The sequence below is a fragment of the Hippocampus zosterae genome, chromosome 6, assembly GCF_025434085.1.
Source record: "Hippocampus zosterae strain Florida chromosome 6, ASM2543408v3, whole genome shotgun sequence".
Classification (NCBI taxonomy): Eukaryota; Metazoa; Chordata; class Actinopteri; order Syngnathiformes; family Syngnathidae; genus Hippocampus; species Hippocampus zosterae.
This window is the reverse complement of record NC_067456.1, coordinates 24,103,290-24,115,835: the sequence shown is the minus strand read 5'-3', so window position 1 is coordinate 24,115,835 and position 12,546 is coordinate 24,103,290. Positions and strand designations below refer to the sequence as shown.

At 42.6% G+C, this 12,546-nt stretch overlaps 1 protein-coding gene across 3 annotated transcripts; it reads left to right on the top strand.

Annotated features, from left to right (window-relative positions):
- Positions 1 to 1,024: 1,024 nt before the first annotated feature.
- Positions 1,025 to 11,010, top strand: lhx2b (LIM homeobox 2b). 3 transcript variants are annotated; one of them, XM_052068292.1, is made up of 6 exons: positions 1,025 to 1,526; positions 1,864 to 2,026; positions 3,108 to 3,310; positions 4,205 to 4,575; positions 6,669 to 6,874; positions 10,306 to 11,010. In XM_052068292.1, exons 2-6 carry the CDS (start codon positions 1,907 to 1,909, stop codon positions 10,594 to 10,596), a joined length of 1,191 nt encoding a protein of 396 aa, XP_051924252.1. In that variant the 5' UTR covers positions 1,025 to 1,526; positions 1,864 to 1,906; the 3' UTR covers positions 10,597 to 11,010. The 3 variants fall into 3 exon arrangements, with proteins under 3 accessions (XP_051924252.1, XP_051924251.1, XP_051924250.1); XM_052068291.1 differs by having other exon boundaries at positions 1,025 to 2,026; positions 4,208 to 4,575; XM_052068290.1 differs by having other exon boundaries at positions 1,025 to 2,026.
- Positions 11,011 to 12,546: the final 1,536 nt, after the last annotated feature.

The following is a 12,546-nucleotide window of genomic DNA, read 5'->3' as shown; positions in this document are numbered from 1 at the left end:
GGTATTACACCAGGTGGTTTGAATAAGGCTTTAGAAGCTTAACATCATATTTGTGCTGTTAAACCTCACAATAGCCTAAATGCCAGTTTTTATGTGGAGGACATGGGGACAGCGGGTGTTTTGGAGAAAGGCTGGGGGGGCAGCAAATAATTTGAAAACACAGGGAAAACTTTGAATTGTTAATTATAATATTGTTTTGAACTAGAAATTGGCAGACCCAAAATTACTCTCAATCGGTCGTATCGTATTTTTGACGTATATAGCAACCTTTTTTTAGACGTCATTGTGGAAGAACAAAAGGCAACGCGATGATGTGATAACCTATCGTTTTAGCCCAGCGTGCCCGATCAAACCTCTCCTTGTGTGCAGTGATGACCACGGCCACTCGTCCCCGCCCAATTAAGAGCGCAGAGCTAATTAGAATGAGTGGATCAGTTCCTCTCGACGATGCAGTCCCTGTTGCTAAACCAACTGCTCGCTGTCTATTCACAAATGCACAAATGACAATTAAATCCAGTCCGGAACGTGACGGGGTTTTTTCCCCCTTCCCTTTCATTGGAAGGGTAAATTTGCGAGGCCGGGGGTGGGACGTCTAAATATTGAGACATCCGATGATAGCTACAGATTATACTTATTAAGATATCCTTTATTTGTTCCACACTGGGGAAATTTAAGAACGAAAAATTAATCATCAAGTAAAGCTGCCATGGCGTGGTTGTTGGGAGCAACTTGTAGCGCAGATGTGCGTCATGAGACCCGAAAGGTCCCAACAGACGTCTTCAGTGCGCACAGCCCGACTCTCTTATTTCTTCGCAGCATTTGAGCTCCAGTTGGCGGTGTGTGCGGCGGTCCAGGCTAATCGAGACAAGACGTGAGGCTCCCATGCACTCAGCCTTCTCGGTTGTTCAAGTAACTCGGAGCACTTCGATGACGGCGGTCCAGCCAATGAACTCACCCGGCGCGTCATGACGCAACCGGGCCGAGTTGATAAGGAGCAAGAGTCCAAAGTGGACGTGAGAAAGAGGCTCGGCGGTTGAGGAGGGGGTGTGAAGGGGGACAAGAAACACGCAGCGACAGCTCCTCCTCTTCTTGTACGCACATGTTATGCGGCCTCTCTCTGGCAGGAGACGTAACAGCAACGTAAACAGGCAACCGGTGAATAGAGAGGGGAAATCGCTCATCTCAGGGGGAACTCAATGATGCAAATCATTTTTTTTATTTCGTTTTCCAATATGTCACCTACATGTAGTTTGGCATAACATTCTGGACTGGTGAACCAAACGGAGAAGAAAGAAGCACCTGCGCGCGCCGTTTTATCATTTGGATTCTTTTTTTATGTCGCTTGATTTGTTTTCTTAATTGGGAGATGCGAAGAGTCTCCGCTACTCATCTTCAAACCTGCACAGAGTAAATTTGTATTCTGGAGTGGAGGGGAGGTATTTTGAGACTGTCGAATGCTGAAATCTCAACTCGCTGGCTTGGTGACGGACACATCGGAACCAAGAGCAACATAGCCCGGCCGTTTGGTACGTTTTTTTTTTATTTTCAAGCAGAAATGATAGAAAGATTCGATGGTAATAGAAAAAAATATACATCACGACGGAGACAAAATTCATAATCTTCTTTGTGAGTTGTGAATTACTTCTCTTATTGAGAATGAATGATATCCAGGAAATGTTCTCCATTGGCAGATGATAAGTAGTGAGGAGAACACGTGTCCGATTTCCCCTCATTTTTCCCTCCCTGATCTGGATTTTCAACTTGTCACGTCAACAAGGAAAAACCTGAGAAAATAAAGGACAGAAGCGCAAGTGGCTTTTTCTTTTCTTTTTTTTTTCTTCTGATGGACATCTTGGCTTTTAGATCCGAGGAGAATAGTTATAATATTCTCCCATCGGCGGCAACGATGCTTTTCCATGGCCTCCCCGGAGGCGACGTGCACGGCGTGGTGGAAGAAATGGACCGGAGGGGAAAGAGCGAGTCAGCGGCCATCAGCTCAGCTATCGATATGGGCGAGTCGGAGACGGTAGGAGCCATTTAGTTCATCCCTTCGGATTGTTTACAGCACACTGCGCGGCGGCCCTTGGACATTTGACTGCATATACTATCGAAAAGTATCAAATAATTGATGTTGTAGTGCTTTAGTTGTTTTGAAAGGAGTAAACTTCCCTCACGGACTCCGACGTCGAAAGCAATGAGAAAGGCTAATCTGGGGGAAAAATACTCGCATCAAATCAGGATTGGCCAGTCAACAATACAAATAATGTACAACAACAACAACGGCAACAACAATATTATTAATGATAATAATAATTGTAATAATAATAATAATAATAATAATATAAGAATAAATCGAATGTCAAAAATTTTAATTCATCGAATGTCAAAAAACTGAAAATGACTCGTTACGTGTGTTGATTTCAAAAGGAGAAACATTAAAGGCCAAAATTGAAACGATCACACAAATCACTTGTCTGCGAGTAATTCTTCTCGGTGAAATACACAATTAACTTACGTCTACATTTCTATCTTCTTTCATGAGAGCCCGATATGAGCAACTTCACAAAGCAACTTAATTTCAAATTATAGTCGTTAAATGGAACTACGCAATAAATGTAACCCTTAATGTGAGCTGTGCTGTTTTGTGAATTATCTTCTTGATAATAATAATAATAATGATGCGTCGTAGAAAACATGACTGCAGTCAACATTAGCTCTTGCAATAATGATAATAATGAATCAACATTTACTCTTACAATAATGATACTAATGATTATTATCATTATTGCAAGAGCAAATGTTGACTGCCGTCATGTTTTCTACGATGCATCATTTTAAATCCATTTACGGCATGTTTAATTTGTATCCAATTTTTGTGTTGACGGGGTAAGAATTCGACGATTTGCCTTTTTAAAATCAAGAGCTATTTTTTTATCTATGCATAATAATAGTGAGGACTGAATAGTGCTAAAATCGAACATGGAACGAACGGATTCCATGAGTTGTCCTTTATATGATATGGTCCGTTATTCAGGAAATGTTGCAAAACCTCTCGACTTGTCTGACCTGCTGACTGTGTCCTGGTGTGTGTTCCACGCTGGCCACAGGCCATGCCGTGCCTGACAACGGAGCGCGTGGCCCTGTGCGCTGGCTGCGGCAGGAAGATAGCGGACCGCTACTACCTGCTGGCCGTGGACAAGCAGTGGCACATGCGCTGCCTCAAGTGCTGCGAGTGCAAACTCAACCTGGAGTCGGAGCTCACCTGCTTCAGCAAGGACGGCAGCATCTATTGCAAGGAAGACTATTATAGGTAGGACTGCCCCGCGGCCACGCTGCATGACACATCAGACTACGCGTGCAATTAATTCAATTTGCCCGAAAGGCGACATTTCGCTTGAAATAACTTAACTGTATACAGCCATACTGTTGAAACTGCTGCGTTAAATAGATGCATATTTTGCTCAAATATTCGACCCAATAAAACAACAAAACAAACATGCGGGGGGGGGGGGGGGGGGGGGCGGGTAAAACAACTCTAAAAAAATTGGCTGGCTTGATACAAAACAATTCAAAGTTTGATCAAATAGACCCAAGAAGCGTGTCAGTCCAATTCTTCTTCTCATTATTCTTATTATGAAACATAAGTGGGTTATTTTTGACCAAGCAGTTTTAAGGGTGCAGAAAAAAAACGATAAAGGCGCGATTTAAACGATTCTACCGTTAATTTGAATCCACGCTTTGGGATTGTTATTCGTGTGTGGTGTTTAGGCTGAAACACACAAGGGAAACAACGAAAGGGAATACTATACCCAAAATACAGAAGAGACAGATACAGAAACAAGGTGAAAGTCAATATACTGGAATGCCTTCGCTTAACTTGACAGGTCACCTTACGCCAGTCCAGCAATATTTTTACACTGAAAAAAACAAATCAAGCAAAAAAAAATATATATATATACATATTTTTTATTAACCCGAATGTTGTATTGTTGTTTTCAAAAGTGCAAAGGAAAAGGTATATTGTCTCAAACTGTATGCATTCAAAATTCTCACCGTATTAAAGACTTGGCGGAAACGCAAAACTTTGGTTTCTTGAACGCGCAGCGGGTGTCGCGTCCACTATAGTTGCTGTCAGAGCAATCACGGGCCCTCCACGAACTCGTGTGCGTGTGCAGCCGCTGATGGGGTTCTGTGTTGCCCGCAGAAGATTTTCGGTGCAGAGATGCGCTCGGTGCCATCTCGGCATCTCGGCCTCGGAGATGGTGATGCGGGCCCGGGACCTGGTCTACCACCTCAACTGCTTCACCTGCACTACCTGCAGCAAGATGCTGACCACCGGGGACCACTTTGGCATGAAGGACAGTCTGGTGTACTGTCGGCTACACTTTGAGACTCTCATCCAGGGAGACTATCAGACGCATTTTAATCACACGGACGTGGTGCCACACAAAGGCCTGGGCCCGGCCAACACGCTCGGACTATCCTACTTCAACGGCGTGGGGACAGTGCAGAAAGGCCGGCCCAGGAAGAGGAAGAGCCCTGGGCCCGGAGCGGAGCTGGCAGCATATAACGCAGGTAAGGGGGACACGTGGGGTGCTTTGAAAAAAAAAAGTTCAACAATTTTTGCGGGGAGAGCGGGTTCTTTAATCTTTCGTCCAGTCAAAGTAAAATTTCATAACGCAACAAAATCTACAGTCTTACGAATGTATATTTTGATTTGAATGATATTTTGTTCAGATGCAAGACGTGGTAAAATATGCTTCCCTATTGTGACCTAATCCAATAATTGACTTTTTTTTTGAGGGGGCGGGGGTCCCCCCGCATGTCGTTCAAATGTATTGTTTGAGGCGGCGTGTTTCCGATTTTGTGGTTTCGTTGAAGTCGTTTTCAAACCTTTCCTGTTTACTATAGTTGGAGTTGTTCCCGAGCTCAAACCTCTGCTTTCAAAATAGCAACAAAATGATGTTGAAGTCGCATTATGGACGTCTATGATTAAGTGTTCGTTAGGCCGAAGGAAAGTAACATCGTTGATAAGGGGAACCGGATCATAGAATAAATTGCAACATGCGTATAATCCAAACAGAAACCGGAAACACATTTCTGAAAACGCATTTTCACATGATTTTAATGACAGAGGCATTTTCACGCAAAGAGTCCATGCTTACCTTAACAACAAATGCAAAACAACCATTTAAAGTAAGCATTTGCTTCAGAATGTGTGCTGTAGTTAACTTGTCCTCCTTGAGATTAAAAAGGGAACTTTTTTGATTATCCGCCAGTTTTCACCCTTTCCACTTGTCTGACTCCATAGACATCTGCAGACCCCCCCCCCCCTTCCGACACACACACACACGCACACACACACACACACGCACACACACACACACACACACACACACACACACACACACACACACACACACACACACACACACACACACACACACACACACACACACACACACAAAGTCTTTTTGCACTGGGACGAGGCCAAACTTGTTACCAGAAAGATCATTACGCTTGTCAGAGTTATTCACTGGAAACGACATCAGGTTCATGGAGCACTACTTGCTTGGGAGGCTCCCAAGTTAATGCCTCGGTTTTGTCAGATTCAATATGTAATATAACGTAACAACATAACAACAGACAGGCTCATCTGCGCACACTCACAAGCTTTGTTGAAAAAAACATGAAAGAAATCATAGATGATCCATGTGTAAGTAAAACTTTAATTGGGCATTTCGATTTTGCAACAAGACGAGAAACTACATCACAGATTGAAAAGAGCCTTCGATGAGAGTAAAGATGCAGCGCGCCCTCTTGTGTTTTCAACCACAAACCACATCCAACTTCACCTGTTAGCAGAGAACATACGAGGGCACACGTGGCCCGCGTGCGCCAAATTCTGAACACACTCGATGAGACGCGCAGTAGCAGGACCAGATCGCATTCCCAGATTGCTTCCTGATAAAAATATTCCAACATATGCTTTTTTTTTTGAAGAGGCAACATTTGTTCTGCGTGGTGTGGCTGTACTAATTAAAAGAAGTGTTATCATGATTCTTTTCACTCGCTTGATATTCATTATTTGCAGCGTTATGATATTGAACACGAACTGTTATGCACGCAGCAACACTTCGGCCATTGCCAAGAAATTTGCAGACCGGGACAAATAAGCTCGAGTATGTTGCTTACTCAAGCCTGGCTAGCACCTCCTCCTGGTAAAGACGGACAAAGATGCCGTGTAACAAGGTTCAGAGGATGTGTGGCTCTAACCGACGTCGGTGGCACTGTACCAAGTTGGAGCTGGTTAATTTTGGAAATTAAAAATACTGTAATTCAAGTGCCTCCCCAAATATTATATTCCCACCTCACCCACCTCCTCCCCACCCTCTCATTGCCATAAATACTGCGCACATACAGTACATTGTAGTCTTTGGTGCCAAGCTGAAGAGGATATTGATGAATGAATTCCTCTTTGGCACAAAATATCACATTCGCTGATGTAAACAAGTGTGTCGTTGCAGCCGTCGCAGTCCCGTAAAACTAAAAGATGCGGTTTGATGCCTGAAAGGAATACAAAAGAATCCAAATGATGATGATGAATGATGAGATCACTATTCCCACGGTGTAATAATCTTTTCCTCTTGTTCCCTGCTGGGCTGCAGCGTTGAGCTGCAACGAGAACGACAGCGAGTCCATGGATAGGGACTCCCAGTATAGCTCCAGTCAGAAGACGAAGCGCATGAGGACGTCCTTCAAGCACCACCAGTTGAGAACAATGAAGTCCTACTTTGCCATCAACCATAACCCAGACGCCAAGGACCTCAAGCAGCTTGCCCAGAAGACAGGTCTCACCAAGCGGGTCTTACAGGTGAACACACACTCACAGAAAGAGAATGCAGTCAGTTAGGTCAAGAGGTGTTTTGGAGAGCGATGGTTTGAGTTTTGTTTTTGCAATTTTGCTTTTTATGCACCGCCACATATTCAGACACCCGAGCCCAAGCGAAACCTCTCCAAGGTAGAAACTCAGAAGTTGGGGTTGTCCACGGCTTCCAGTCTTTGGGTGGCCACTAAATATCATGCACTGTACTCTGCATACAATGGCTTGAATTTGTAAAAAAATACAATCACAAGTCTTCACGTCCATTTTCATCCATTTTATTTCAAATACACCCAAATTGTTGGTAAATCAGAGCTAAATCAGTCAATAATTGGAAAACAACTGCAGGCTAAAAGAATGGAAAGAGATGCTGTTTGTGTTTTGTCCTAAAAAAGAAACAAAACCAGCTGACCTTTGACCGTGTCTCTTGCATTGTATTTACTCATCATGCGAGGGAAATTGCTCTCTGAACATTTGATGTGACATCCATAAAAAATAAAAAAAATACTGTGTATAGTTAAATTAAAGTTGCATTTTGTAGCATAAATGACAATTTTCTGAAAGGGGAAGCGCGATATGTGTCAAGGGAATAAACGACGAGATGAAGAATGAGGGATGAAAAACAAAAGCTGTTTAATGCAATCGAAGAGCGATTACAGTAGAATCCCACAGACAACTGGTAAAATCATCACGGGGACGAGACCATTTCTCAATTCGTCCTACTGTTTTAATTAACGCTTGCGGAAGACAAAGCAGTCGTTTTGCTTTGATCCTTTCAAGTTTTCACGCCTGCGATTGCAGCTGACGTGCTGCTCCCCCAGCTTGTTTCCCGGGGTGCAAGCATGGTTCCATCACTTGCACTCAGCGGCACACAGGCTGGTGATGAATAACAGGAAAATTGTCAATTTCATATGAGGAATATGGGGGGAAAAAATAAGGAAAGATGATTTAACTCCTTCAGGAACAGCGGTTACTGCAGTGGACAGCTTATCATGTTGTCGGGTTAGAGGTTATCATAATTGGTACAAGAAAGGGTTAATTTCACCGGAAAGATGGACTTCGTTACCTTCCAAAAGACACTTTTATATGGGCTGGTTGATGCGGAAAAAAATGCGTGTGAATGTTTTTTTGCTGTACCATGTGACTTTTGATGAGACTTTTTCGAAAAGACGCACATTTACCTTCATGTCTGAAAAGTATCAGGCTGCACTCTGACAATTATAAATTGTCTTTGTACGCCGTTGCCTTTCACTGCCATTAACTGGCAACCAGCCAAGGGTGTACCCTGCTTTTTGTCGCAAAGTCAGCTGGGAGAGGCTCCACCTGACACGTGACCTCTTATGAGAGAAAGCGCTATTCAAAGTGAGGATGATGACGGATGTTTGATGTGTGCTCAATTGGAATTACCATACACAGACTTGAACGTCGATCCAAAATGTCAAGATTTGTTGACAAAGATGAAGAAACATTGATCTGTTTTCTTGAAATTGGATGGCTCATACCAAAAAAATCATCCGTTCAATTGTTTTACATGTCGTTTTACTTTCATTTAATTCCACTCTATGTCATAGAAAAGGTTGTTTTGAGTTACAAAGTGTAGCGGATTGCGGTTCCATGAGGATTTGGCCTTACTCCCTTGCTGTGCCTCAAATAAAATAAGTCGATTCATTTTCAACTTTAGACTTTTCGATGTAGTGAATTAAAACCGTGCGGCCCGGTAGTCCAGTGGTGAGCGCGTCCACATCACAGTGCAGAGGTACCGGGTTCAATTCCAGCTCTGGCCTCTCTGTGTGGAGTTTGCATGCTCTCCCCGGGCCTGCGTGGGTTTTCATCGGGTACTCCGGTTTCCTTTCACATTCCAAAAAACATGCTTGGCAGGCTGATTGAACACTCCAAATTTCTCTAGGTGTGAGTGTGGATGGTTGTACGTCTCTGTGTGCCCTGCGATTGGATGGCAACCGGTTCAGGGTGTCCCCCGCCGACTGCCTGAAGACAGCTAGGATAGGCTACATCACGCCCCGCGACCCTTGCAAGGAAAAGCGGATCGGAAAAAGGATGGATGGATGAATTAACACTAGCCGTAAAGTCAGGTTGCTGTGCTCGAATTTGCAAGGACTGCACATCAGAGCAACGCTGCAGGTCTCAGACTGGCCTTTTCTACATGTTATTTCATTGTTTATTTGAGTAGGGAGAGATGCTACTACATAAATCAGGGATAGCAACTCGGGTTCCTTGAGAGCCGTATCCTACCTATTTTCGATCTCTCCCTTCTCCAACACACCTGAGTTCAAAATTGCTTTAGGCTTGCTGATGAGCTGATCATTTGAATCAGGTGTCTTTGTAATAGGGAGGAATCTAAAACAGGCAGTAAATGGCTCCCGAGAAACCGGAGTTCCCTAACCCCTGACATAGACTAATGAAAAACAGATCTCCAATGTATACCATTACGACATTTAACTCCAATGCTAATTTCTCAAGTGCCCCCTTTTCAACTTAATACAGGCATTGCATTATTTGACGGTTGTCATCTATCACTTTTGGGATTAGGTAAAGCGACTTTGTATCATTCAGAACATTTTCCGCAGCGCTTCCACTTTACTGAGGACTAAGTCTGAATAATTAACATGACCAAAGATTTTTTTGGCTGCAGTTAGATGTCTTGAAACAACGATTGGATCATATGTGCAAGGACATCCCATTTGGTCAAGTATTTCCCATTTATGTGTGTGTGTGTGTGTGTGTGTGTGTGTGTGTGTGTGTGTGTGTGTAAAAGTGTGTGTGCATTGCCTCAATTGTGTGTTCCAGATGAGGCTTACCATACAATCCGAGCAAAGATGTGACAGAAAATAGCTAATTGCTAATTGTGTGTGTTTTTATATTGGCCCGATTTTTTTTTCTTCATTATTTGAAAATTGTATGCTGACTAGGACGGATTTGATTGGGCCACTGCTTATGGATGCTTGTGCATTGACAGCATTTTGAAAATTAATACACTTTCCCACTTAACGCAACAGTCTGGCCCTTTGCGTCACGCTGTATCGGATTTTCATTCATCTTGGCCGTGCATTGTGAAAGACACCCAATTACAGGACACAATCTCAGCAACAAATTGGTTTCTCCATTTGATTAATTATCAATTATTCATTTTTTGTGCTGTTGTAAGTGACAAGGTAACAGGGATTTATTTGTTAGGTGATCTTTGTTGGAAAAAAACATCATAAATAAATATGCGGGCATGCTGGAATGTTTTCCATTTGTCGTGGAAAAAGCTTCATGATTTTTATTTTATTTATTTATTTATTTATTTTTAAATGTCTTTCTTTTTCTGAAAGAAAGAATGTTGTGGACCTATGTGAATGCGATTCGCAAATCCACCCGACTGTATTGCAAATGATTTGATTTAACAAACGTATTTGTTGCAGGTCTGGTTCCAGAACGCTCGGGCCAAATTCAGGAGGAATCTTCTCCGACAAGAAAGCACCGGTGCGGACAAGACCTCCGACGGCTCCACGCTGCAGGGCGGCACACCGTCAGGACCGGCCTCTGAAATCTCAAATGCTTCCATGAGCCCCTCCAGTACCCCCACCACCCTGACAGACTTGACCAACCCCACCATGCCCACAGTCACCTCTGTGCTCACCTCAGTGGCAGGCGGCATGGACGTCCACGAGTGTAGGAGCCCGTCACAGACCACACTGACTAGCCTTTTCTGATGGACGGAGCCTGGCCGCAACCACCCCTTCCACCCTGCTGTATCAAAAACAACGTTGACACTTTTGAACGTTAAGATTAGAAAAGCAAAAGACACATTTTTCTTTTTAAAAAGAGAGAAGGTTCAACATTTTCTCTGAGCCCGTTGGAGACTTTGCAGTGAGGCAGCCAAGCCTCACAGTTGGGACTCTTGTTGTTATTTAGATGTTGTCTTGTTGAGAACTGAGAAGACTTGATTTGCATTTTTCAATGTTTACAGAACGTGACAAAGGGGAGAAAAAAAATGCTTAATTTTTGGAATTCATTTTCCAACTCAGTATTTATGTTGTTGTACCAGAGTCGTCGTTAGATGGGTTGTCATTTTTTTTTTTCTTTGGGAAAATCGGAGATTAAATACAGGTTACAATACCCTCCTACTGCAATGTGCCCATCGTCTATTTAATCTCACTGACATGCAAGATCGGACATGAATAGTTTGCCTCGGGAGGAAAAAAAATGGCCTCATGGCTTCCGAGTGTGGGTGTCTGTGTGCATTGTTTCGTGTTTACCCTGTTTATGTTCCAGCACCACTTTACAGTAATACACATCCTGCAATGCTTTCACGTAAATTGCTTGTACTTGAGTAGAGCTGTGGGAAATGAATTGCCGGTAATGTATTAGTTTCCCTACCTTGCTGAAATTTGAGCTTTAACCAAATACTAAAGTTGGTCTCACGTTAATCGAGATGACGCACAACTAAATGTCGGCACTGATCCCCAGCTCCAATATCACTGTCAAAGATCTGAAGCGTTTTTAATATGAATGCAAACTCAACTTGAACAGTCCTGCGTGCTGAATATTAGCTGCGTGAGATAAAATACACATGTAGAAATTAGAGGAATTATTAAAACTGTTCCATAGAATTGGTTAGTTCCTTAAAGGAAAATGATGAGTTGAAATACCTTGGAGGCATGGGAGCTTTGAAGTCTTCAAATCAAGTACTTTTTTTTCAAAATGTATTTTCTGAGCCGGTAAAATGCATTTTTGGGTGGCTATTTACTGAATTTTCTATCGCCCCAAAAAGTCAAAAGTCTTGAAAAAAAAAACATTATAGCCAAACATATCTTCGAAAATCTGTGTGAGGGATCAAATGTGGCCATTTGTTCCCAAACAATTTGGAAGGCAAACTCAATGTCATTGTATTGAATACATGACTGAATAAAACACAAATACGGTCAACTTATACACCATTAAAAAAATATATAGAGCAAAAGTAAATATTTAAGTTTACAGTAAACTATGTATGCCATTTACAGTAAACCGCAACTTGCCAGTAAAAGCACACATTTTCTCCTCCCTTTCTGAACTGCTTCCAAGTACCTCCCAGCGTCTCTTGTGCAAGAATGAATCATACCAAAAATATGTGTGGCCATAAAAAGGTTTAGGAAATCACATTCATGCAAAAAAAAAAAAGATCATTCATGAATCCCATGTTAGATATAAATGATCTTGTAGCCTAATCTTCAAGCAGAACAGCGAGCTAAACTTGCCTTTATTTAAAAAAAAAATCCTTGTTCATAGGGGCATTTGTGCCAAAGCTAAATCGCGAAAGTAGTTGACAGCCCACCTGAAAAGGAAATCATTTAAAAAAGAAGAAGGGGGAAAACATGCATCCAGTCTGCGAATGTAAAATGTGTCTCAGGGCACCAACGAAAAAGGTTTTAGGTATTCTAATTGGAGGAATATCTCCAACTTAAGATATCACTTTAAAAATGGTTCAGTTGAATGCTTTAACAAAGAGCCACTGCGTAATTGAGGGGTGGACTATTTTATCACAGTAAAATATCCATGGTCCCAGTTTCGATACAGCTTTTACTCATTAGGGTTGCGGGGAACTCGGGCAGATCCCAGTTAACAGCAAGCCTGAGCCATGGCACACCCTGGAGTGATAAACAGTCATTCGCCATGTACAC